The 27,180-nt window shown below is 47.4% G+C and overlaps 1 protein-coding gene across 2 annotated transcripts in view; it reads left to right on the top strand.

Moving 5' to 3' along the window:
• Positions 1-27,180, top strand: part of EPHB1 (EPH receptor B1) — a 414,308-nt gene that overhangs the window by 383,455 nt on the left and 3,673 nt on the right. For both annotated transcript variants that reach the window (XR_003908874.1, XM_029940232.1), the window contains exons 13-15: positions 16,790-16,939; positions 23,463-23,656; positions 25,506-25,661. Coding sequence is in view for 1 of the 2 variants with exons in the window: in XM_029940232.1 (XP_029796092.1) it covers positions 16,790-16,939; positions 23,463-23,656; positions 25,506-25,661 (500 nt within the window). In the remaining variant the exon portion in view is untranslated. The remainder of the gene's footprint in view (positions 1-16,789; positions 16,940-23,462; positions 23,657-25,505; positions 25,662-27,180) is intronic.

Genomic DNA, 27,180 nt, shown 5'->3' with positions numbered 1-27,180 from the left:
TTATGATCTCACAGTTCGTGGGTTCGAGCCCTGCATGGGGCTCTGTGCTGACAGGCAGGAATGTGTTTGGGATTTCTCTCTCTCTCTCAAAATAAATAAATAAACTTTTTTAAAATTTTATTTTAATGCCTACTTAATTTTGAGAGAGAGAGAGAGAGAACACGAGCAGGGAGGGGCAGATTGAGAGGGAGACACAGAATCCAAAGCAGGCGCCAGGCTCTGAGCTGTCAGCACAGAGCCCAATGTGGGGCTCAGATCCACAAACTCTGATATTATGACCTGAGCCTAAGTCGGCCACTAAACTGAGGAGCCCCCCAGTTGCCCCAGTAAACATTAAAAAAAAAAAAAAAGAATAGAAATTTGGATATCAATGAGACTGGAATCTAAACCCTCTGGCTCTTCTAACACACTATGTACCTGTGTGAGGTATTTACTTCAGGAGTCTCAATTTTCTAATCTGCAAAATGGGGATTAAAAACTTACCTCTTAGTATAATCGCGAAAATTGGATGATATTAATTAAGTACCCAGCAGAGCAGCTGGTGCCCAGTGGATACTTGACAAATATCCATTAGCTCTCCCCAACTCTGAGGTACCTCCTAAAAATGGGAAGGGAGACATAGCCTGTTCTCTTACCGTGCCTGTTCCTTTGATGCAAACTCAGTCTGTGACTGATAAATGGGGGAATGATGCCAACATAATGTGCAAGTCCCATGGCTTCATGTGGCCTTTCCCCAGGATATTTACATCTTGAAGCAAATATCAGGGGCAAGATTTCATACAATCATAGAAAAAGCCTCAGCAAAATAATAAGACCTTGAGAAAAAAAGGTGAACATTGACAGAAAGACCTTTCTTGTGCGCAGATACTGGCTAGGTTAGTGGTTTCCAGAACTGCTGTGTTTTCTACTCTGTTATCTAGTCAATCTGAAGATGTGGAAACTGGAAACATTTTCCTTTGTGTTAAACTTTAATTTTTGGACAAAGAAGACTATACTCTGGGTCAGATTTGAAATTTTGATAAAACTGATCTCTTTGAGATGTGACTGCCCCCCAAGTCCTATCTCTTCCATAAAGAGACAGAAAATCCAGGGTTTAGGTTGCAGAAGGAGCGATGAAAGAAAGATATGTGGGTGCAAATGCAGGTTGTAATTTACCCATACTGCTATTTTTATTTGGATTATTGTGCTTTTATTACATTTTGAATGGTCTTCTCCAAACGTAAGTCTTTCCTCACCGGCTCTGTTATTTTTTGTGCCATTTCACAGAATATGAGGTTTTTTCAAAATATATATATGACATTGTAGCAGAAATGCCTGGGTTAGGAAATTAGAGTCCATTCAGTCACTTTCAGGAAGCACTCACTCCATTTAGGCATAATAAATACTTGACCCGTCAGCAGGCCTAACCATTTGAGATAGGAAAAAAATTCAGGGTCTTCAATAAGAGCAAAATTAAAACAACCATGTTGGCACCTATATGTGAATCAAAGGAGAGGAAAAAATGTATCATTTCCTGTATATGAGTCTCCGGGCTGCCTCTTTACCCATGTGGCCAGTGCTCTTCTCTCCATTTGCTCCATCAATAGGAGTTTCTCAATATTTTCATCGCATTTCAAACCATGGAGCATTACTCAATATACTAGGTCCACTGGCAGATATTTGAATATGTAAGACTTCACAGTAGGAGATTTTGAAGGTGGTCAGGAGCCATACTGGGTGATGGGAGACCAAGCTGGGCTCCAGACCACCACCCTGCTTCAACTGCAGCAGCTTCTGTCTCACCAACTTGAGATACTGAGCTTTTAATGAGCTTTCCTTTCAAACAAGGGCTTTGCCACTACAAGTGGAGTATTTGGAAACTATAGGCAATCAATTGTGATGATACTAGGTTATGTTATGTGGTCAATATTTCTGTCCCGAATCATACTTGTTCCAGGCCTAAGAGACTCTACAAACCATGCTCATTATTGGTCTTTAAGGAAGATCCCAGGGAGGGGCCCCTGAATGGCTTAGTCATTTAAGTGTCTAACTCTTGGTTTCTGCTCAGGTCATGACATCATGGTTTATGGCATTGAGTCCTGTGCTGAGCTCTGCACTGACAGCATGGAGCCTCCTTGGGATTTTTTCTCTGTCTCTCCCTCTCTCTCTTTCTCTCTCTGCTCATCACAAGCATGCTTGCTCGCTCTCTTTCTCTCTCTCTCAAAATAAATAAATAAGCCTTAAAAAAAAAAGATCCCAGGGAAATTTTATTGCATTTTAGGAGCTTCCAAGGTAGAATATTGTCCATATTACCTTTTTTTTTTTTTTTTTTTTACTATCTGCATTGAAACCATGATAGAAATGTCTTGGGGCTTTCCTCACTGCCTTCTCTATAAGACCAATTTAAAAGGAAATGCCACAGTCTGGTCAGAGAACTCCTTTAGCTACTCAGTCAACTGAGGAGATTTTTTAAAACTTTTTACTTGGATAAGATTTCCAAAAAATGGATATGATTTTCAATTTTGTCAAAAACGATCTCTCCTGGGAGTGAATACCCTCCAGGTCCTGCAGTCTAGGGTCAGCTCTTTTAGTTAGTTGTGGTGTCCCTTTCATCTCCTTTAATCTGGAACAATTCCACTGTCTTTCCTGGTCTATCATGACATTGACTCTTATTGTTTTAAGGATGAAGTCACTTTTTTTCATTAATAGAACATTCTTCCTTTGGTGTTTTTCTGCTATTCCTCATAACTAGCTTCAGGTTCTGCATTCTTGGCTATAATCCTATTAAGTGATGTATACTTCCTAGGTTTTATACCTCAAGATACATAAGGCTCATGTGCCCCTCGTTGGTGGTATGAATTTTGATCACTTGGTCAAGGTTTTGTCCAGTTTCTCCACTGTATATTTTCATACAATATATATTAAGTGTTTCTCTCTTATAACTGATAAGTAATCTGTGGGAAGACAAGTTATGCAAATATCCTGCTCTTCATGGAAATTTCTCCCCTAGTTTTAGCATCCATTGGTGATTCTTGTCTGAACCAATCTTCATTAGCATGGCTGCAGGATGATGTTTTCGGACTCCAGCCACCATGTCACATTGTCACTGATATTTTGAATGGTAGCTCCCTAATCCAATCAGATGTTCCTTTATTCTATTTGGAAAGTCAACTGAATAACATTCTAGAGATCACTCTCTTGGATTTTTGCTTAGGAAAGTTTTGGAATGACCTTTGGCTAAAAACGTTAAGATTCTCATCTCTTCCCAATTCCTATTTTAGGTTGTTGCTTGCAGTCCTGCATCACTATGCACTCTGCCCACACCTTTGATGTACACAGTCTGATTTCCTTGAGGGGAGGGAGAACGGAAGAAGGGGAGAGAAGACAAGTTGCTCTCTACTGACAAATATGCTGGCTCCTTAATTCCTACTTCTCTGCCTTCATGCCTACTCTTCTCCAGAAATAGGATGTCCTTCCCTTCACCTGTCCTAATCCCACCCATCCTTTGCCACAGGCAGGAAAATATATCCCTGAAGGCCCCAAGAATATGAAAGTCTTAGAGGCTTTGGGAAATACTGAAATGTTCCTACAGATATAGAACCTCTAGGAGGTTCTCCAACCATACCGGATGAGAAGGCTTCTGTTTATCATGTGCATTGTCCATTGATCTTGAGAACCTTCCAAGACTTCTCTTGACTTGTGGTTGAGGATTATCTCCTGAGCCTTTTGGGCTCCTACAAAATGGTGACTATGGGTTCTAGGCCTAAGGAGATCAGAGTTCTGGTGGAAATAGTTACTAGGGTTTGTGGGGGAAGGGGTGCTCACCAGCTCCAGATAAAATGGATTCTGAACCCTCTGAAAAGAAGGTGTTTTGGACTTCAGCAAGAGGTGCTGCCATGACTCTCACAATTACAGAAAATTCTGGAACAGAGATCTGGCAGTCCTAGGCTATGACAAGATTAGGAAGGCCCCAAGTTCAGTAAGTAGGGCTATTGATAACAGCCACTAAGAGCTGTAGGGAAAGGCTCAAGTCGAAGGTTGGAGGAGCAGAAACTGAGGCATCTCTTTTCCCACTGTGAAGATGCCAGGTGCCTTTGAGACAGCCATATGGTAAATTTATTCATGGCCAGGGAGGCAAAGACCAGGGGTCTAGATCCACCAGGTTGGGGGAAATTAGGTCTGGGAACAACCAGACATTGGTTTTCTAAGGAATAGGGAAATATAGTATAAATCCTAAAGCATATCAGAAAATAGGTCAGTCACCAGTGAAAGGACAAATGCCGGCAGCGTTGGCCAAAGTCTAAATCAAGCTGGAGACCCAAGACCATCCAAGCAAGGGTTCTGTTCAGCAGACCTGTGCATGCGTACCAGAATCCTCATCCCTTTTGGGTGAGAGATTGGAAACAAGCAGGGGCACCTGGGCCCAAGGTCCAGCCTCAGGCTGCCCTCAGTGCCGCTCTCCCAACCTGCACCTGGTTGCATGTCAGTCCCCTCCTCAAGACTGTGCAGTTGCTCCCCAAAGCCTCTTCCACATGCCTTACCTTCTACCGAGCCGTGCAGTCTTCTCTCCCCGCTGCTAGCCTGGCTTCTTTTATCAGAGGATCCCCAAGCTTGAGTGTGCTGTTCAATAGCTGTTTGTAAAGTGAATTAAGAAATTAATTAATGAGTGACAATAGGTCTCTGGTGATCTGAGATACCAAGTAGGAAAACGATGTACCTAGAGACCAACGTAGCTGTCCACAGCAGCTGGGTTCTTCACAGTGGGAACAAAAGACCCATCAGTCTCTGCTCCGCCAGCCCTGGACATGGGCCCTTCTCTGTGGCTCTTACTGGCTGTTATCACAGCCCCACTCACCAGACTTTTGGCTGTCATAACCCCACTCCTTCCACCCACACCTGGGGGGAGGACTGATCCTAGAGAAGCCGGAGAGAAGGGAGCTTACTAGTTCAACTTACTAGTTCAGCCCATCTGACCTGAAAAAGAAGTTTCTAGAATGCCTTATTTTTTTAAATGTCATTATGGGTTGATGTATAAAAGTGATGCTTAAAGGCATCAAAAAAAAAAAGTGTTTTAAAAAAAAAAAAAGTGAAACAGACTTCCCCTTCCCAATTCCTAGAAGTCACTGTCAGTAACAGTTTGGTATGGGTGTATATATTTTTTATGGTCTCAAAAATGGTCTCATACTATACATACCATCTTTTCATCGAATTACTTTATTACTTAAGGATTAATCATGGGGCGCCTGGGTGGCTCAGTTGGATGAGCATCCAACTCTTGATTTCAGCTCAAGTTATAACCTCATGGTTTGTGAGATGGAGCCCGGCATGGGGCTCTGTGCTGACAGTATGGAAGCCTGATTGGGATTCTCTCTCTCCCTCTCTCCCTGCCCCTTCCCCGCTCACACTTGTGCTTGCTCTCACTCTCAATAAATAAATAAACTTAACAATCCATCAGGAACATGACCTTTTCCTCTCTTAGTACCCTACTTCATGTCTTTGGGGTCTTTTTGCTGGTGTCCTTGTAGGTTTTGCAGGTGTCCTTCATGTGAAGGGACAGTAGAAACCAGTGAACAAGCTCTCTTTGGATGGCCATCCCAGTCACTTCTGCTGTTGCGTCATTTCAGTGCTTCAGTGAGTGCAGATGTCTCTGCGCACTTGTAGAAATGTCCCTGTACAGTAAATTCCAAGAACAGAAATTGCTGGTTTTAAGAATTTGCACATTTTACATTTTTAAATACCTTCAAGCTTAAATAAAAATTCCACGAATAAGAATAATACACTTTTACTCTTTTTCCAGATTCTTTATTATCAGCACTTCACCTCCATCTCTTTATCATTTGCCTGCTCCCCCCTCAAAAGGTTTTTATCTAAATTTGTGGAAGAAACGTTGGATACATTATGGCTCTTCACCCCATAGACATGAGTGTCGCATTTCCTGAGAATAGAGACGCTCTCTTACATAACCACAGTACAACTGTCAACTTGGGGAATCCGATATGGATAAAATACTTCTAACTAATCTACTGTCTGTATTCTGATTTTGTTAACTCACTCCAAGGTCCTTTTTTTTTTCTTAGCACTTTTCCTTCTGGACAGCATCTAGTCTCAGATCAGAGATTGCATTTTGTTGTCATGTTTAGTCAATCATTTTTATATGAAGTACTTTTAAATTATTTTTTAATATAATTTATTGTTAAGTTGGCTAACATGCAGTGTATACAGTGTGCTCTTGGTTTTTTTAACCTGGACTATTTTCACAGCCTTCCTTTGTTTTTTATGATCCTGAAATTTTTAAGTAATACCATTCTTCTTTTTTTAATAAGATCTTCCTCATTTTAAGTTAGTCCTATTAGACTCAGGTTACACATTACACATTACATAAATGATGGCGTTTCCTCAAGGTATCACATCTGGAGGCACATGATGTTCATCTGCCCCTCATGGTGATGTCAAGAATTGCATATTTTAAATTCTGATAGAAAAAGTTTATTTCCCAAAATCTTTTGCCAATTTATACTCTTGCCACAGTTTGTGAGAGCTTCCCGTGCCCCTGTTCCCTCCCACTCACTGGGTACCATCAGTCTTCTTAACTTATCCCTGGCCGGTCCACCCTGCTTGTTAATGGTCTATTTTAAAAAGAAAGCAATAGGGGGACCTGCCTACATGGCTCAGTCGGTTGAGGCTCCATCTCTTGATTTTGGCTCAGGTCAAGATCTTACACTTTGTGAGTTTGAGCCCCGCATCAGGCTCTGCAATGATAGCACAGAGCCTTCTTGGGATTCTCTCTTTCCCTCTCTGTCTCTGTTCCTCCCTGACTTGTGCTTTCTCTCTCTCTCAAAATAAATCAATAAATATTTAATAAAAAGAAAGCAATACATGTTTTTTTTCTATTTCACTTTGAGATACACTTTAATACTTGTATCTCTCAGCAAATGCTCCCCAAACATCCAAAGTGCAGTAGACTCACGTGGTCTTCTGTATCCCAGTGTTTACCTGGAGTTGGGCAGTCTGGGGGTCACAACAGGGCCGGTGGGATGGGACCCCAGGCTGAGAGTCAAGGGCTCCATGCTCTGCCAAAGTAAAACAGCAGCTAGTCTTTTTTCCCCATTTGAGAGAGGAAAGACACCACCTGCCCTCCACATAGAGGGACACACTCCCCATTTATCTTTCCTTGCTCTTTACGGTCACCACTCTGAGGAAAAGGCAGCACTGGATTTGGGATGAGAGGACCCAGGTTCAAGTGCCCTCTCCACCTCTGATCCGGTGTGGACCCAGGCCCCCCTCCTCTCCTCACCAGCTCCTGGTGCTTGTAAAACGAACCTCAGAATACCTGGTTCATGTAACTGATGTGCAAAGTACCTGGGAAGGAGCCGGCCTCCCTGATTGGTCTTTGGGGCTGGCTCTGCCCACCCTGGTCACCCTATCCCCACGGGAGGAGGACGTGTGGCTCAGAGAACAGGGCTCATGCCTGGAAGTAGGCGGAGCAGCTCGCTGCAAGCCTCACACTCTGCCAGCATCAGCCAGCAGCTCCTCATACGCCCCTCTGAGATAATGAAGCATTATTATCCCTATTGGCAGGTGGAGACAGTAAGACAGAGTGGTTAAGTGACTTGGTTATAACTGCTGGGATTGTTTGAGAGAGAAGCCGTGCCAAGAAAGGAGTGCGGTTCAGAAGGCCAGAAGAGCTTAAGCTATTTAATATGACTGATTATTTTTAAGTAGCTGTTGGAGGGTGTGGGCAGGAAGAGAGACTAGAAGTGTGGCTAGTGGACATTGGTAAGGCCCCCAAAATTACACTGTGAAAAAGGAATATGCCTAGTACATCTATTAAAACTGGTTGCCATGGACGGACAGTCTGTTAGATCTTAACATCATGTGAAACGGAGGGAAAATGTTAGAGGCAATAGTCAACTCAGGGAGGATAATGGAATAAACGCCACGCTTCCCACGTGGCTGGACAGAGGTCTCTGGGAGGGCCATGCAGATGCCAGCCTCAGTCTGCAGACAGAGAATCTGCCTGCCTCGCAGCCCAGGCATGTTGCCATGGTGGGGGGGAGGGGCAGTCCTGTCCCAGGAAGCCTGAGTGTCCTTGTGCACAGGGCAGGAATGGAATGCAAGAAGAGTGTGGTGCCTGAGCTCAAGGAGAGACACTTGAGGCAAAGGTAGGACAGTCATATGGGTCACTGACAGAGCCACGGAGACATGGGGACAAGTGGGAAAACCCAGGGTCCTGCCTGAAAAAGGACAGGACTGTGGAATTTTAGGGTGGGCCTGGGGCCGAGAATGGGCAGCAGTGAAGCGGTGGGGGTGGGAGCTGTGATGCTCAAAAAAAGAAAAAAAGAAAAGAAAAGAACAATTCTTGCCTTTTTCAGAGAAGCAATGGATACATACCGGACATGGCCCAGGAAGTGAAAGGTAGATAGTAGTGTGACTGTCCGGGCTCCTCCTTAACCCTGTTCCCTGATCCTCCCTGATAGCTTTGTCAGCCAGAGGGCCTAGAGGCGCGCCCTCCCACCCCACGTTGGGAGCTGGGTGTTTTAGTTTGGCAGTGTAGCACATTCATTGCTGCTCACCAGGTCCTTGAGGAGGACTGGCGCCCTTCCTGAGTTACCAGCGGTCCACCCTCTGGGAAGGCAGAGCACAGAGAGTCTACAGCCCGCTGGACCACTTTATGCAGCCACTCACTCCAGAGGCTGACTGCTCAGAAGCCTTGAGAGCAAGGCCCAGGCTTCTGGGATTGCACCAGGAGAGAGCAAGCCTGTGCCATCACCACGCTGATGACCACTTCAGGATTCCCTGAACAGTGCCCTCCTCAGGGCAGAAGTGGCATTGTTCCCTGGCCTGGCCCAGAGAGAGTACCCACTGCCTCTTGTCAGCCAGTGAATTATTTAGCCTTCTGTCTCTCCACCCTTTCTTTTTAATTATAAACTCAAGAATTGCCACATGACAAAGTAGTAATAATAACAATAATAATAATGCCTGCCCGCATCTCAGCCATCAAGGGCTATTTTGAGGGTGAGTAGTAAAAGACAGCTGTTTGCCCGGCTGGTGTAGGACTGAGAAGCAGCGGCTGTTTGGTTGAACAGGATTTTTTTTCTCCAGCTGGGAAACGTCACCAAGTGGCCTTTCTGTTCTTCACACATGAAACACACACTACCATCCGCATATTTTTAGTTAATTTATGTCCAAATAGCCCTTTCTCTAGCTGCTGGAAAATGATATTTGGGCTGCAATTACCTTTCACAGCATCTCACAGAAGGGTTTCCGTTCTCACGAAGCTCGGGAGGGAAGGAGGACCCTGCCGACTGTAAATCTCTCCATTTGTAGTTATTCAAACCACAGATTTTATTACGAGTACAAAATGCATTGTGTCATTCATTTTGGAGGAGCAACTAATGCTTCAAGAAAAGCTTTGAAAAACATTCTATTTAGAAACAATTTTGTCTGCAGCCAACACAGTGTGTCTTTTTGGGTTGTCTTTTCTCCTAGCCCTTTTCTCTGTTATTTGTGTCATTTGCATGACAAATAAGACCGTCCTCTCCGAAAGCTCACCTGTTCCTGCAGCCTGTTTCTCACCTAAAGTTCTAATTCTCTGTATGTTGCATCATAATCCTTAGCATGGTAATAAATTACAGTGTCACCATCAAGATTGTGGCTTCTGGAAAGAAATAAGCAGCGGGGCCAGATGAACTCTCTCAGAAGATGGAGAGACTGTTTTCATGCAAATTCCTGGCATCCTGGGGAACTAGGAACAGCCTCTTTATTATATAGACTCAATTGCAATTCAGCAGCCAGGAGCCATTTCCACTGGCTGTTAGAAGCTGGTAACACTCAAGAAAGATAACCTTTTAGACAGAACCTGCTTTTCCTTCCTGGCTGATACCGGTCTTATCTGGAAAAAGCACTTTGTTGGTTAGGTTGGGGGAAACGGTCAGTGTACTTTCACAGTGTTTTTAAATAGAAATGTGCGTATCAAAACACCTTCTAAATTTAATACTTTAGAGCCACATTAGACCACTTGGTCTAGGGCAGTGGACAGTGACTAGGGAAGAGGAGGGTGTGTCCTGTGGATGCACCCTGGGGACAGGGCCATCTGCTTCTGCACCGTCTACAGAGTGCTGTGCAGAACCCCTCTCTCCAGCAGATGCCTCACCCAGGCTGGCCAACTGCATAGTCCAGACGGCCACTACTCCATGGGGAGTGTCCCAAGGCCACTTCTGAGGGATATTTTCTGTGCAAAGGAAACTTCAGTTCACCCTGTATTTCCCTTGGGCCACAGAGATACTTATGTGATGGAAACTTTGAGGAAACCAGCTCACTGCCTTCTCCCCGCTGATGATTTCGAGATCCTTTGAGGTCTAGTGCAGTATTGGCAAATATTTGCCATATATCTATGGCCATTCATTCTCTCACCTTTGGCAGACATCACTCATTAGTCACGGCCGTCTTCTTTACTGAGCCCAAATGAAGTCTCAGAATCCTAGTCAACCCAGCCATTCACGATGCTCAGAGTTATACTCAAGATGAGCCCTCACTCCATCCATAATTTATGCTCAGTTGATACGCGCCAGTGGTTCTCAAAGTGTGGCAACCACAGTGAGAACTTGTTGGAAATGTAAATACTCAAACCCTATTCCAGAACTGGTAAACTGGAAGGCCTGGGTTAGGGCTCTATGATGTGTTTTAACAAGGCTTCCAGGAGAGTCTTATCTCCACTCAAATTTAAGAACCACTGATCCGGGCTAGTGGTTGTGACTAATGACTGCATGTTAGACTCACCTGAAGCACCTACCAGTGCTTAAGTTCCCACCACAACCAGAGACTTTAAATAAATTAGAATACCCACTGGCATTAAACAAAGGAAAACATAAAAGAAAACAACCCTTCTTCATGGTGATTCCAATGGGCAGCCAGGTCGGAGAACCACTAGGCTGGGTTTTATGGGCATGCCAAGAGTAAGGGCGATGATACTGCCTTCAGCTGTGCAACTAAGATGCAGCTTCCTAGGCCTGGAGGGGCCACCTGGGTCTGCGGACAGTCTGGTAAAATGGGGGCGGATTCCCCCTCAGGCATGTCATGCCCCTCTAGTGAGTAGAAGTGATGGTGCCTCCAGCATCACGGTCAGGGGTGCCTTCTGACTGTTGTCCACACTAGAAGTGCCGTGGTCTTGCCCTTGGAGTTCTCACCACACAGCACTCACATTGCTTAAAAAGGCAGTTCCTCAAGGTGTAGACTGGCCTGGGTCTGATCAACAGCACAGAGGGCCTGGGGCTTAGGGGTTTGTCTGCTGGCCTTCCATCTGAATGTGAGAGGTGTCTCTCGCTCCCAAATCCTGCTGCCCCCTACTGACAGCCCACGGTAGCTCTGCCACCTGGGAATTTAATAGCAGTAACTTTCTTTTTTAAGTGTATTTATTTATTTTTAAGTTTATTTATTGTAAGAGAGCACAAGTGGTAGAGGAGCAGAGAAAGGGGAGAGAGAGATCCCAAGCAGGCTCCAAACTATCCACGTAAAGCCCAATGTGGGGCTTCAGCTCATGAGCCCTGAGATCATGACCTGAGCTGAACCCCAGAGTCAGACACCTAACTGACTGAGCCACTCAGATATCCCTTTTTATTTTGGGGGGGGATCAGTAGAGAGAGGAAGAGAGAATCCCCGAGCAGGCTCTGCACTATCAGCCCAGAGCCCTATACGATGCTCACAAACCATGAGATCATGACCTGAGCCCATACCAAGAGTTAGACACTTAACCAAATGAGCCACTCAGGTGCCCCTAACAGCAGTATTTTTAAGCGAGGGCCTGATACATTTGTATATACTCAATGTATTAGTTTCCTATAGCTGCCCTTACAAGGCACCACAAACTAGATGGCTTTCAACAACACGAATTTATTCTCTCACTGTTCTGGAAGCTGGAAGTCCAAAACCAAGGTGTTGGCTGTATCATGCTCCCTCCTGAGGCTTTGTTGGAGAATCTTTTCCATGCCTTTCTCTTAGTTTCCAGCTGTTGTTGTCAATCTTTGGCATTCCTTGGCTTATAGGTACATCACTCCAATCTCTGCCTCCATTTTCATGTTATTCCCTCCATTTTTGTCTTCACGTGGCCTTCTTATTCAGACACCAGTCATTGGATGTTAGGGCCATCTGCCAATCCAGTATGATCTCATCTTACTTGGTTACGTTTTGAAATAACCAGTTTCCAAATAAGGTCACCTTCACTGGTTACAGAAGGTTAGAACTTGAACAAATTTTTGGGTGGGGGGGGAAGGAGATACAATCCAACCCACACAACTCAATAGATCTTGTTTAATGGTGACAATAATATGCTGAGAGGTTTACATATATATCATGTTGGATCTCCACAACAACCCCAATATGGTTTTTTTATGTTATAAACCTTTTGGAGAGTTGTTTACTGTGAAATTCAGAGACACTGCATGATGCTCTTGGTTATAAACCTATTGCTTCCAGACTTCAAGGGGATTCCACCTGCAGCATGATCCCAATATTTGATGAACAAGTCTTTTATCACCACTCAGTATTCATGAGTGTCTGGATTCCTGCTATATCTCCACTGAGACTTCATCTCACACAAGATGGCAGAGGAAAGCACAGTAGCAATGCCTCTTGCCCACAGAAGTGTTACTTTTATGGGCCTCAATAGGATAAGTAATCAGCAAGAGGAATTGGTGCTATGCTCAGACTTTGGCCTGTAAAACTCTACAATTGACTGGGTTTTAGAACCAAAGCTATGAGCGGTGCCTACTTAATCTTGCCATGACAAGAGAGTGAGCTGGCTGGGAGGCATGGGGGCTATCTGCTGATCTTTGGGAGTGGAGCCGAGTCTCATCACGGACTGCCACACCCCCACCAGGGTGCCTGGCAGCTTGGGTTCTGGCTCAGAGCTTGTTGCCGGCTGGCTGAGGCTGAGGGACTTACAATACCTCTGCACTGACACCTTCCACCTGTTGGTCACAGCCGCTGGCAGCTGTGGCTGTGCGTTATTCGCAGTTGACCCTGAAGATGTCTAGGTTAGAATTAATTCACTGCCAGATAATCTTCTTTTAGTTCATCAAGTCACATACACCCACACACACACATTATAGTCTGTCTTATGCCAGAGTTAAGGTGTGATTGTTCTGAAACAGTGGATTTCAAACTTCTGAAGAATTTCTTGGCAGCACAACCATTCAGTGCAAAGCTTTACATAGGTCAGCATGTAAGTCCTGTGGGGAGCCTGGGGCCCTGATGGGGGTGAGATGCTCCTCCCTCCTCTTCCCTCTCCCTCCCCCACACCCAAACAGTGACCCCCTGTAGCAGCGCTGGGGAAACAGGGTCCCTCCCTGCAGAACTCAGACTGCCTTTGCATCCCTGGAGGTAGCAGTCATCAGGTGCCTTGGAGAAGCCCTGCGCCCTGAGCTGGGGACAGTACTCTCTTAAAGCCCAGGGTTGGCCTCTTTTTGACCACATAGATACAGACTCCTTCCCACTGAGCCTCATCTGCTCCTCCCCCTGAGAATTATTCCCTCACGTGCCTTCCCATCCAACAGAACAAATCACTCCTTCTCTGTCCATCCTCATGCCTGCATTGGAGAAAGCCAGGACTCTGAGAGCACTTTGCAGTTATATGAATGCATTGGTCGTGGGGCCTTCTGGAACAGACTCTCTTCCAGGAGGACAACCGTCCTCACTGGTAAAAACCCTGCCTGCCGTAACTCCATTCCACTTCCTTCTCTTCCAGTCTCCCTTCACAAGGCTGGTCACTGTGCTCTACGTTAATAGCTTTCTTTTCACATAACGGAAGATGAGTTAAATAATCATCACCATAATTACCTCTGAGCATCCGAAGGCAATGCTCATGAAGTGATGTTTGAAAAGCTGGGAGGAATAGTGTTAAATTCCCAGGAATGAAAGCACCCATCCCTGTGCCCCCCTGACTTTCCCTTCCTTTTGTTCGCCTCAGAGGTCAGCATCTCCTGCTCTCTTGGCTAAGTGGGAGAGCTGGTGTGAGGAGCTGTCACCTCTCTGTCCTGGAAGGCTCTTCAGGAAGGCTCTGCTCCCTGCCAGGATCAGTGGGGGAGGGGGGAGGGGGCCATGACAGGCCAAATTCAGTGTTCAGTGAGGCCCAACAGCACAAGGTGGCAGGAGGGCTGAGGCGCTTTGCCAGCGTGCCCAGCTCCACCATTTTACATGCAGGAGGGAGCAACTCAACAGCTGTCACCGGCAGCCCCTGGGGTCTGCTCCAGACTTGGCAGAGAGGACACCTTCAGACTCCCAAGCTGCCTCTTTGAAATTCAGAAGGACCACACTTTCACATCCCCTCCCCACTCCCTGACAGACATACACACAGAAGATAAGGCCTAATTCTCCTACTCACAGAACCACACAGCCAACCTTTCTATCTCCCTCTCACACATATTGATAAGTGCTTACGGAGTCCTGTTCTCTCTCTCTTTCTCACACACACACACACACACACACACACACACACACACACACACACACAGAGTCACCTTAAACTCCTGCTCTCTCCCACCTCACTTCACCCAGGTACTCTGAGGGAGCGGAACCCCCCCCGCTGGGCCCAGGCCTTCTCCAGGCGTGGCGTCCACCCCAACGGCTGACACTGGCCTTCAGGAGTTTGCTGACTCCTGGTTCACTGGCTGAATTTTCCACCTCTCTGCCAGTCATGGGTGCCTCATAGATAAAACCAGTGAGCTGCTTCCTGCTCTGGGGGATGGTGAGAACAAAGCACCCTGTTGCTGCAGAGGCCCGGGCCTGCCCTCCAGGCATGTGTCATGTTGCTGGCATTTGAGCGGAGGATGTCTCCCACCATGAGAGCCTGTGGTCCTCCGGGGAAATCAGGACTGTCTTTTTTGCAGGCAGCTGGATGTGCATCTGGGGAGGGCCTGGCTGGGCAGCCGTTATTCCTCCCAGGCCCTGGTCGGGAAACCAGATATAAATACACTTTGCTGCTTGCTCCTTTTTCTGTCACTTGCACTCAGATGAACCACTTACACATTTTCAAGGTATTTTTTGCTGAAGTCCAACATGCATCTCTGGTGATTGGAACAGATCGTGAGAGCGGTCAGTATAAAAATAGCCTCCTTCAGTGGAGGCACGAGGCAGATGCAGAGGGGAAGGAGCCTCAGGTATTGTGTGGGCAGAGCCTGGGCAGAGCGAAAGGCCAGGGAGGGAAAAACCGCTAGTTGGCAGGAAGAAATGAAAATGAGGATCATGTTCGTTCTAGAGGTTGATGAGTTGTGGAGGGCTGCGTAGGCGAGTGCCCTCCACTTCACCCTGGGGCGCGGAGTGGCATTGGTACCCTGCCCTGGGTACTCACCCTTGGGACTGCCAAGCTGCAGCCACGCTGGGCTCCCCCTTGCACTTAATGACCACCCTCCCTCTCACCCTGGCACCTGCGCACGCTCCTGTCTGCCTAGACTTCCCTCCTCCCGCCTCTGCCCAATTAACTTCTCGTCCTCTGGGACTGAGCGTATAGTGAAGTCACAGTTCACAGACGTGCAGCACACCAGGCCCTGTCCCAAGCACTGTGTGAGCAGTAACCCACGTAACCCTCGCAACAATCTGACTGTATAGGTGTGATCATTACCCCCATTGCGCCGAGAAAGAGTGGCACAGAGAGGTTATGTAACTGGTGCCAGGTTACACAGGCTGGAAGGAGCAGTACTGGTATCCAAACCCAGACAGAGGCTCTAAGCGCCCTTAACTCCACAGGGCACTGGCCTTCTGGCTGCTGCTGGGCACCTTCACCGCCTGCATGTGTTAGGGGAGTCTGTTCTGGTTCTCACAGCACCTTGTATCCCCGTCAGCCTCACACTCCTCACTTTCCATATCGTTAACAACACATTTTAAGTGTCTCTTGTCCACCTCCCCATTCCCTGTGCAGCTTGAGGGCAAGGACCATGCCTGGCTCATCTCTGGGACACCAGCTCCTCAAAAAGGGCCTGGCACAAAGCAGTGCACGTTGCCTAATGTTGGCAGGGAGAATGGATGAATGGATGGATAACAATCCCTTAAAACAGGCCAAGGTCTGGCAGACAAGCTGAGGGCCAAGTAGAGAGCACGTTGGAAATGTCCATTGTGGGGTCGGAGGGCAAGGAGAAGTAGACCTAAAAGCGAAAAGTGTCTACCTCTAACCTCGAAATATCAACCACCACTGACACGCAGGGGGTATACCTGGCACCTGCAGAGACCTCAGTGCCGGGCCCATTAAACCCAGTGCAGCCCAGGGCCATCTACAAGCTGCAGTGCAAGGAAACTCTCCCACCCCCCCAGCCCCCTGCAAGAGGTGGAACACGAGGAAAGTGATCTTGTAGTAGGAGGCCCTCACTTTTGTGTTTGTTCTGCTTCCTCCTGACCCAGTGTTGTGAAGCCTACAAGTGCTATGGAACAGGCAGGTGCACCTGACATCTCCCGCTCCTGTAGTAGGGAATTGTATGTTGGGGTGTGTGTATACCATTTACACTCCCTCTACCACCCACCTCCCCAACAGTGACATTAAGATCAGTGTGCAGGGAGTTGGGGACCGAACCTTCGGTACAGCCATGCCCTCATGGGTGGTGTGCCCACATATGGAGTGAGATCACCACAGGTCACACAAATCCTCGTTGAGCCTCTGTCCACACGTGCGTATTGGAGGCCTGCGCATGGGGCACACGCTACCTGGCTGCCCTAACTCACCAGACACGAAGGCAGGGAGTGGAAAGGACATGCATGCTGAGTTCATTTTCTCCTGCCTTTGACTAGAAACCTGACAGTTGGGCTGACCAGCTTTTCCTTCTTCCAGGGAGGGAAGATCCCTGTGAGATGGACAGCGCCAGAGGCCATCGCCTACCGCAAGTTCACCTCTGCCAGCGACGTCTGGAGCTACGGGATCGTCATGTGGGAAGTCATGTCATTTGGAGAGAGACCCTACTGGGATATGTCCAACCAAGATGTGAGTGTCAGAGGTACCTGGTCACCACAAACCCCCACTGAAGGGTCCCCACAGCCTGGGGCATGCCAGCTCCTCCTCTCTGGTTTCAGCTCAGGGCCTCATGACCTGAGCTTGAAGTGTCCAGGCAGGGGATACAGGCACCCCCTTGGCACCAGTGTTTGAACTAATCAGAGTCTAGCGTGGAGATATGACAATCCCAATACCCCAGAGCCTGTAAAGGTGCCTGGGCCAAGCTGGGAGCCCCAGGGCTGGTTCTGAATGGCTGTGGACCATGAAACAGAGCAGGCCCAAAGGAAGCAGGAGATTCTGCCTCAAAGCACACAGCCAGTGCTGGTCTTTGGGTGGGGCCTCTGACAGATGTCCTGCGTTGAGCTAGTCACAGTTTCTATATAGCACATACTGCTCAGCTTTAAAGAGAAGAACTGGAAAGGGCCCTTCTTTCCTGAGAGTCTACTTTTCTGTGGGCCTGTCACATGTCACTGAAGGAGGAGCTGAGCAAGCTTCCCAAAGCTGAGTCAGATTCAGATGGCCCACAGGAGTGGGACCCTGTCTGAGTGGAGGTGATCAGCACCCCTCCAGGCTTTAAGCGTCTTGAGATGCTTTAAGCAGAGGTGTTCTAGATGAGACCCTTTGCTTCATAACTATTAAACAGTGAGGAAGCCTTCTGAGGATGATTTGCTTTGTTAAGGCCCCAGTTGAAAGTCCTATCTAGATTTTCACACTGCCTTTGATCCTGGGCTGTTCCCCCGGTCATCCCGCTTTTGTATTTTCAAAACATGCCCTCCCCCTAGAGCTGAGAGGGTTGCAAAACCTGCATTTCTCTGTTCTTACTCTTCCCATCTCCCTGGGAGTGGTTATTCTCTTTCACAGCCTAGCAGCAAGATGAGGCAGGGCTGTCACCGCTCCAGATCGGTTCCACTGGGCAACCAGATGCACCATAAGCACCTCCATGCTTGGGTGGCTCTGTGGCCCCGTTAACTGGAGGAATCTGGCCTCAGCCAGCCCTCTCTCCAGCCCGAGGTTTAGAGCCATGGCACATGCTCAGAAGACTGAGAAAGGTGGTGATCTGGGAGCTCAGGAAACATTTCCCAACTGTGAGAAGGTGCTGGGCTCCTATTGTGACTGTACACCCTGATCCGATGGCGTCAGCTCAGGGCGGGGGAGACAGCTGCATCATTAACCAGGGTCCAGGGCCACATGTGGCATCTAAGCCCCCTCTCATCTATGATTATCCACAACCCGCTTCTGCCCGGTAGCATGTCAGAGCAGTAAGTGTCAGAACTGAGGCCAAGGCTGCATTCAGGAAATCAGCCACACCCTGTTGCAGCCACACCATCAGCCGGAGTGGTAATGAATGTGATCCAGAAAATATGGAGGCCCTTTCCTGAGACTCTAATCCTATTAAGAACAATTCAGCACATAGAATGGATTATGAAACTATCTGACAGATAAGATTTGACATTCAAGATATTCTCAGCAAATGAATTCACCTATGCTGAAAACAAATGGAATTTCTGATATTAGACTTCCAGAATTCCCAAAACATTCTGTCACCAAACACTCATTGCTGCTAAGCATTGTGCTTGCTGCTTCCATTCTTGGCCATTGACAGTCCAGCAGCACCTACCCGGGGCTGCGGGGACATTAGGCCGGGGGAGGTGAGAAAGGCTTCCCAGATATTTGATGCTGGAGCTGGCTCGCAAAGGGAAGAGGAGCATCGCAAAGTAACAGTGTATTCCAGTTTTGTTGTATTTCTCCAACATGAAGCCCCTAAGCATTGTCCCAAGTGTGTTTGGGTTCTGGGTGAAACGTGGGGGGTGCTTTTCACCCACTCGGAGACGGCCTGGCCTGAGAGAGAGCCAGGAGGGGCCACAGGTGGCCGGGCTATAGCCACAGTCCTCAGAACGCGCAGAGGGGGCGGCAGTAAAGGCTTCTACAGATGACAGTTGAAAGGCCTTAAGAAAGGGAATTGCCGAGGCAAGTCGGAGTGCTGGTAATTGGGCTTCCGGAGCCCAGGAAGGTCTTTGAACATGTACAGAGTTTGTCAGCCAGGGAGAGAACTTGGAAGTTCTGCTGCTTGGATCTGATTGACAGAGATAATGAGAGTGGCAGTGTCTGTGGAGAGGAGCTGGGGTTTTACTGAAACATCAGAGCTCAACTTAACCCGCTCTGCCCTGGTTCCTCCACTGCTCTGCGCTTCTCGGCTTCACTCCCCTGCGGAAGGCGGAGCAGGGGCCGCCCAGCTCACTAATGGGGAATGCATGGGTAGCCTACTGAGGACGCCAGGGCGCACGGACAGGACAGGCCCCACTCATCTCCCAAGAAGCTCCTGTCACCAACCCCAGCCACGAGCACCTGCCTTCTCTAGGTACAAGGGAAGCAAAGGCAGCCCCCCTCCCCTCCCTGCCTTGCTCTTTAGGGCCCAGAGCAGTGTCTTATGCCAGCCTTCAGAGGCCTGAAGACTTGCTGCAGACCACTCCGAGTGAGCTGGCCGCCTGCTCTGCTCCGGTGACAGTGGCCGAGCTGGACTGGTTCTCTTAACCACCACACCCTCCCTCTTCTCTCTGGAAATGCTGTCTGATCCCTGTCTAATCTCCAGTGTTTTCAACATCCATTTATCTCATCCTGTTACAGACCAAGGAAAGGGGCCCAGGCGTCACTCCAGTTTTCAAGTCTGCTCAGAAGGACACCCTACACCCCCCACCTTGGGCCAAATCTTTCCACACAATTCAAACATGGTCACTGGTGTTTACAGCCGTCAGGTGGCCAGATGGAAGGTGCTTCTCCATGTCTCCGTTTTCCACACCTGCTACAAGGCAGATGTGACAGAGAATGATCCCAAAACCTCATTAGAGGACCACAGTGATTTTTTTGAAATAATGATATTTTAATTTGATTACAAGTTCTATACTCAGAAAATTTGGAAAACACCCAGATCCTTTAAAGAGTAAAACCCTCCAAAGGCAAAACACTTCAATGAAAGACTTGGGTAGATAAATGCTACCCATGCATCAATTAATGACTTAGGTAATTTTTTCTTTGGGGTGGAAGGCAAAGGCTTTCTTTCCTTTTCTTTTTTTTTTGTGTCTTTATTTTATTTTGAGAGACAGAGAGTGAGCAAGGGAGGGGCAGAGAGACGGGGAGACACAGAATCTGAAGCAGGCTCCAGGCTCTGAGCTGTCAACACAGAGCCCGACGCAGGGCTCGAACCCACGGACTATGAGATCATGTCCTGTGCCGAAGTCAGATGCTTAACTGACTGAGCCACCCAGGTGCCCCAAGGCTTTCTTTATCAATGTGCAAGAGGCATCAATGCTCCCAGAATATCAACTTGAGTAATAACAACAAAATTATCTAGAAGAAATAGCAAATGGCATGAAGTCCCATTTTGTAAACTTGAACATGGCCATCCTATATCCTGAAAGGTGAGAAATAGGGATCTGGCAATTAATCAACCCCCCTCTGCATGCTTGGGTGCTTCTCAAAACACTGTGTCCTTAGACCTCCAAGTGACCAGCAACAGAATAGTAACCTCCTTTGCAGAGACAAGTACTGTAGTAGACGTGGCAGGAATGACAGCCTCCCTCTATGAATGAAGACGTTCCCTCTACCATTCCTTCATGTGTATGGTGCTCAACATCACCTCACAATGTTGTGGAATCTTTTAAATAACTATATCTGTGCAATTTCCAGAAGTCAAGTGACTCTCCCAAGGTTCTGGAGCTAATAAGTGAAACTAGGATTTGAACCCAGGCCTCCAGTGTCTTTGCTCCTAACCACAATGCCATACCATCACTGGTGCCATGTGGGGGCCTGCACTCCTGGCTGACCCCCAGGGAGGAGGGATCAGTGGTTCTGATCTCCTCTTAAAAAGTCAGTATACTAGAGAAGCATGGGAAACACAAAACAAATGCCAGGACAGTCTTCCAAACTTCCAACAAGGTGGCATGCAGAAGACACCAGGGAAATGTAGCGAAGTTGCATTCAGCCCAGAGCTCACAGATGCAGGACTCAGTGCGTGTATGGGTCCCCCAGCCTCTTGGTGCTGTCAGGAGTGGTTGGGTCACCTGGTCACACCACGGAGCTGTGCCCCCACAGAAGGGCCTGACTCTAGTGCTCCTTCCTGTTACAGGAAGACGGGAGGAAAACTTGTGGGAAGAAGTACTACTTGGGGCTCTGGGACCACAGAATTTGAGCAGACATGCTAGCAGTTTAGGGCACCCCAAGCTGCCTTGCATTGGAAGACTTCGGGGTCCTCCATCCCCATGAGAAGTTGAATATGGACACTAGCCCTTCCTGCCAGCACTGCCTACCTTGTCCGTGAGGAATCCAAAAAGAGCTCATGGGGCCATTCAGTGGATAATCCCACTTGTCTACACAGTGAGTGGGGTCTCTGTGACAGGGCCCCTCGGTCTGGCTGCCTAGAAGGAGCGGGAAAGGGTGCCAGTTTATGAGCCAGGCTGATGAGAGTGATGCTCGACCATTCCTCCTCATGGATTACTTGGTTTAGCCTCATACCTCTGTTTCCTGCCATGAAGACATCAAACAGCTCCAAGGACTCTTCTTGAAGGCCGAGATTACAATGGCGGCCCCACAGAGGCCTCAGGAAAATGGGCTTCAAGGTGTTCCAAACTTAAAATCAGCACCCCTGCGATTTAGTCTTAGTCCAACCATTTTCCAGCTGTGGGTCCTCAGGCAGGTTACTTCACTCTGTGTGCCTCTGTTTCCTCACGGGGAACATGGGCCATAATGCCCTCCTGAGAGGAAAGCAGGTAATTTGATTGACAGGAGTTTGGTGGGGGTAAAAATTCAGCAGTGAAGCAACATATTATTCAAAAGTGCACGTTCCCGGTCACCCTTCTGTGTACGGTACTGATATTGGTGTGGTTTGGATACTTGTTTGTTTTTCTACCACCTGGAATAGAAGGAATAATACACCTTGATTATCTCTAATGATTTCAGGTCATATTACCTCCTGCCCCACTCCATGTCCTATATACTGGGCATAGAACTTGTATAAATACAAACTGATTGAAAATACTTTCTGACCCATCTATAAGGTTAAAAAAAAAAAAAGAATCCATTGAAATGAATCTGACATTTTTTTAAAGTAGAGGCAAAAACACCTGAAAATCCCCAAACTCCAAATTATTTCTTTTGTTATTGAAGGTGCTTGAACTGTTTATTTTAATATAAAATCAATGTATAATTATTATAGGGAATAAAAACACAAACGAGCATGAAAAGCACTCGTGTGCCTAGCTGCCCAGAGGCAGCCGCTGCCATTAACTCCTTGCTATTTTTCTGAGGTCTTTTCTATGCACGTGTATAATTACTGTTTTGTGGTTTTGTTTTGATTTTTGTTTTTACAAATGCAAGATTATACTATACCTGCAGTTCTGCAGCCTGCTCTCTTCCTTAAGATTAAGGTGTGAGTATATTTCCATTTCAGTAGGTACATTTTTACATCACTTAAAGGTGCTCATTGTATGCCAGGCCTTCCATTGTGGTAGGAGGGTGTGTTTAGCACTGGGTCGTTGACAATTATTTTTGCTCTTATAAAAAGCACAGAGCAGGCACAATCGATTTAAATGAATTGGAAATTAAGAAGTAAAGAGTGAAGTTAAACTCTTGCAACAATCTGAAAAGCAGACCAAAGTATGTAAAGATTCTAAAATCTTGACAAAATTATCCCCTGTAGTCCGAAAAAGTTACCAAAACCTCACTGGCTATATTCATTTTGGTTCACCTGGTTATTGTGACCGTTGTCACAGCACTTAACTGGTTTGTGTCACCAAATTCTCTTCAAGCCAGTTCACTTCGCTGCATCATGAAGATCAAGGCAAACAATGCACAAGAAGCCTCGAGAACAGCCCTTGCTGGAGTAGGCTGTCTATTAAAAGCTGATGACTTCCCTTCTTTCTCTTCTAGCAGTGTCAAGACGAGGCCACCACAGGCTTTGGTGGGGGTCCTTTATTTTTTTTTAAACTTTATTTTTGAGAGACAGAGGAGGGGCAGACAGAGAAGGAAACACAGAACCCAAAGCGGGCTCCAAGCTGTCAGCCCAGAGCCTGATGCAGGGGTTAAACTCACAAACTCAGGTCTATGAGATCATGACCTGGGCTGAAGTTCCTTGCAAATTCAACCGACGGAGCCATCCAGGTGCTTTGGCGGGAGTCCTTGTAAAGAACAAATCCATTGGGTTTCCCGGGTGCCATCTCATCATCACCCCTCGTGCTACCAGCTGCCGGCATCGGGTCCGATGTCCTCTTAAAGAGAGAAGAAGCTCCAGCTATTCACCAGCTCATTCTTCAGTAAGCATTTACAGAGATGTAGTATGTGTCAGGCTTCCTGTGGGTACTAGAGACAGTCTAAGGAGAAAAGCCAAGTACACGTCAAATCCATTATGGAGAGAGGCTATGAGCACAGAATGAGGAAGGCTCCATCCTTGGGAGCTACTTTGTGAATGACTGGGTGGTGTCTCATCACCCAGTCATACCTATTCCCATGTGTGTCACTACAGGTCATCAATGCCATTGAGCAGGACTACCGGCTGCCCCCACCCATGGACTGTCCGGCTGCTCTCCACCAGCTCATGCTGGACTGTTGGCAGAAGGACCGTAACAGCCGGCCCCGCTTTGCGGAGATTGTCAACACCCTGGACAAGATGATCCGGAACCCGGCAAGTCTCAAGACTGTGGCAACCATCACCGCCGTGTGAGTCTCCTGAAACAGGGTGGTGGCTAGGTATGGGTGGTCTCAAAGCCAGGGGTGCCCCATAGCAAGGCTGCTAGCCTTTTGTTCTATTGGGTGCAAGGGTGAGGTGGCTAAATGTATCCACTAATGAACGAAATTCCAAGACTTCCTCTTTCCTTTTTCCCCCCATATTTCTAAAGTATTCCCTGCCTCCAGCATGGGCTATAAACAGATATCAAGATATCTATCTGGGTCTCCACTGTCTGCTGGCTTCAGATGGGCTGGGCACTGGGCTCTGTAATAATTGAATGTATCTGATAGGAGTGGTATGAGGCCCCACTTCTGGGCGATCCTGTTTCCAGAAGGCACGCTTTTTGTTAAGCACACCAGGTAGAGCTGTGGACTTGGAACCTTGGGCAGCCTATTAGCAGGTAAAGGCCCTGATTGCTATGGGACACAGAAGTAAAAAGCCATTGGATTCATTATGAGCAAATGCACAGAACAACTTTCAGCTCCTGTCAGTAACTGTCAGCTGTATATTATTCCTCTACATTGCAGTGTTAATTGATTTATTTATCTTTAACCAAAGTTAATTGGGCATGTATGTGCTGAGCACTGTGTCCCTTGCTGGCACTATAGAATGAACAAGATAGACATGATTCGTGTCCTTATGGAGCTTAGAATCATTTAGGAGGGGCAAGACCAGATGATCACCCAAAGAAATGCAAAACTGAGACCTTGATAGCCACTGTGGCAGGGAGGTGTGCGGTGTTGGAGAGCGTGGATACTATCTCCCCTGGTGTCTGGGAGGCATCCCTGATGAGGGTTATTTCCGTTGCGCACTGAAGGGAGAGAATGCATGAACTGACTGCAAGGAAGACGGGAGCTGAGGGACAAGTGTTCCAGACCAAGGAACAGCATGAGCAGAAGCTTGAGGGTAGGAAGGACAGGGCCAGTGTGTTCAGAAGCCAGTCTGTGAGGAGACTGGGTCAGGGCTGAGGCTAAAAGGTGAGTAAGGGCCAGACACTCAGAGCATGTGGGCCCTGCTAGGAATTCTGGGCTTGATTTTCAGAGCAAAGCACCCATTGAAGGATTTGACATGAATTGGCATCAGGGTGAAAGTTATGGATGTGATCACACCTGCAGTTTTCAAAGAATACCAGGCCACAGTGTGGACCTTATGTGGAGGGGAAGGAACATGAAAGAACACCAGCAGGAGCATAGTGCAGCAATACTGGCAGAAAAGATAGGCTCTTAAGTCAGGGTAAGGATGCAGAAAGTGGTGGATAAGTTTGAGAGATTTGGAGGTCAAATCTTTGAAGGGACTGGGCATGGGTGTTGGGGATTGAGGGATATATCAGAGTAGCATCCTGCTTTGTGGATTGGATAGCAAGGTGTCTGCTTTGAGAATGTTCCAGAGAAGATCAGTGGAGGACTGCTCTGTTCCATTTATTTCAATCAGCTGAGGATAGAACCAGGCAAAAAAAAAAAAAAAGGATACTAATAGGTTTGAGAAGGTCGTCGTGAACTTTATCTATTTTTAATGGTGAAACTTTGGATGGGAAAGCTCTAGGTTCCAGTTTACAAAGGAGTTATGGGCCTTCTCCTCCCTCCAGACTGTGTCAGTCTACCTGTCTGAGCTGACTGACGTGAGACAGGGACCATAGACGGGTACCAGCCGCCTCGTCTCCGGAAGTCATGCCAACTCAGGATTCTGTAAGGAGAGAAGGGTCAGCACGGAGCTCGCCCGTAATCTTCATCCTGTCAGAAAGCAGTCCTCTTCCTGCATGAACACCGTCTGCCCGGCTGTGGCTCCATCCATGCACCTCTGCAGCTGTGGGGTCACTGCTCCTCTCTCTCTCTCTTTCAGGCCTTCCCAGCCCCTGCTAGACCGCTCCATTCCAGACTTCACGGCCTTTACCACCGTGGATGACTGGCTCAGTGCCATCAAAATGGTCCAGTACAGGGACAGCTTCCTCACCGCCGGCTTCACCTCCCTTCAGCTGGTCACCCAGATGACATCAGAGTAAGTGATGAGAATCGCCTCTGTGTACCCTGTGGGTAGGGATCAAGGCTCCTTCCCTGCTATTGCTCATGCTCATGGGAACAAGTCTTTTTTTTTTTTTTAATGCTTTTTATACATTTTTAAGAGACCGTGCAAGCAGGGGACGGTCAGAGAGACAAGGAGACCCAGAATTTAAAGCAGGCTCCAGGCTCTGAGCTAGCTCTCAGCACAGAGCCCGACGCGGGGCTGGAACTCATAAACCGTGGGATCATGACCTGAGCTAAAGCCAGACGCTTAACCGACTGAGCCACCCAGGTGCCCCTCATGGGAACAAGTCTTGATTTCTGGCCTCACCCCCAGAGCTTCACTTCTGTATGGAACCAGGTCTGGTGGGAAAGCGCCCTGGAAAGATGGGAGGGGTGGCGTGGGGAGGCTGAGGTCCATTCTGGCCCCAAATGAGAGTTCTTCAAAGGCATAGCTGTGTGTTATTTGCCTAATTATCAAGACTCTCTCCTCCATTTGTTTTCAAACTTAACCCATCAAAAAGAGCATCCAGATGGAAAGAACACAGCCAGCCAGCACTTTAAACAACAGAGCAGGAAGAGGCACTGCACTGATTCAGCAACAATCTCAGATGTGTGGGGAGCTCATATTTGTACTTAGATAGCACGTGTGAATAAGCATCCATTTCCAGCTCCCACAAATTATTTACCAGTCTCCAGCTCCCACAGGAGTATGGAGGAATACGAAAACTAAAATTATTCAAATAAGATGAGAGCCAGAAAGGGTCTTAAAGATCCATTAGTCCATCATTTGCCCAAGAATGTTCTGAGCAGCACCAGTTCTGGGAAATGTTAATAGGTTCTCCTTGGAAAAAAGGTCCCATGGTCAAATAAATTTGGGAAATACTGTGCACTTTATCACCCTTTTGAAGATTCACTACACATATTAGCATTCTAAAGGCCATGAGAAATCTGGAAACAGAGAAACCCATTTAAAATTATTAAATACTGTGGAACCATATTTTTGAGGGGCAAGGTTTTGTGGAACTGTAGTGTGGGAGCTATTTATCTACTTGCATTCATTCCATTCAGCAGATTCAGAAAGTAGGTGAATTAGTGCATGAATACTCAGTGCCCATGGGTGCCACGCAGGGGCTGAGGGCTGCTTTCCTGAGGCTAATTCCATCCTCTTCTACCAGTCCACCCCATACATGGCAGCACACAGGAATCACCTGGGGATCTTTAAAAAATACTGATGCCTGGGGGACCTGGTTGGTTCAGCTGGTTAAGTGTCCAACTTTGGCTCAAGTCATGATCCCACAGTTTGTGGGTTTGAGCCCTGCATCAGGCTCTGTGCTAACAGCTGGGAGCCTAGAGCCTGCTTCAGATTCTGTCTCTCTCTCTGCCCCGCCCCCTGCTCACACTCTGTCTCTCTCTCAAAATAAACATTAAAAAAATTTTTTTAATATATACAACTTGGCAAGGGTCAAATTGTGAATAGACACCCCCCCCACAGGGGTCTTCACTGGCTGCGTGGG

This window comes from Suricata suricatta, chromosome 5 (genome assembly GCF_006229205.1).
Source record: "Suricata suricatta isolate VVHF042 chromosome 5, meerkat_22Aug2017_6uvM2_HiC, whole genome shotgun sequence".
Lineage (NCBI taxonomy): Eukaryota > Metazoa > Chordata > Mammalia > Carnivora > Herpestidae > Suricata > Suricata suricatta.
This window is presented reverse-complemented; position numbering and strand designations above follow the sequence as displayed.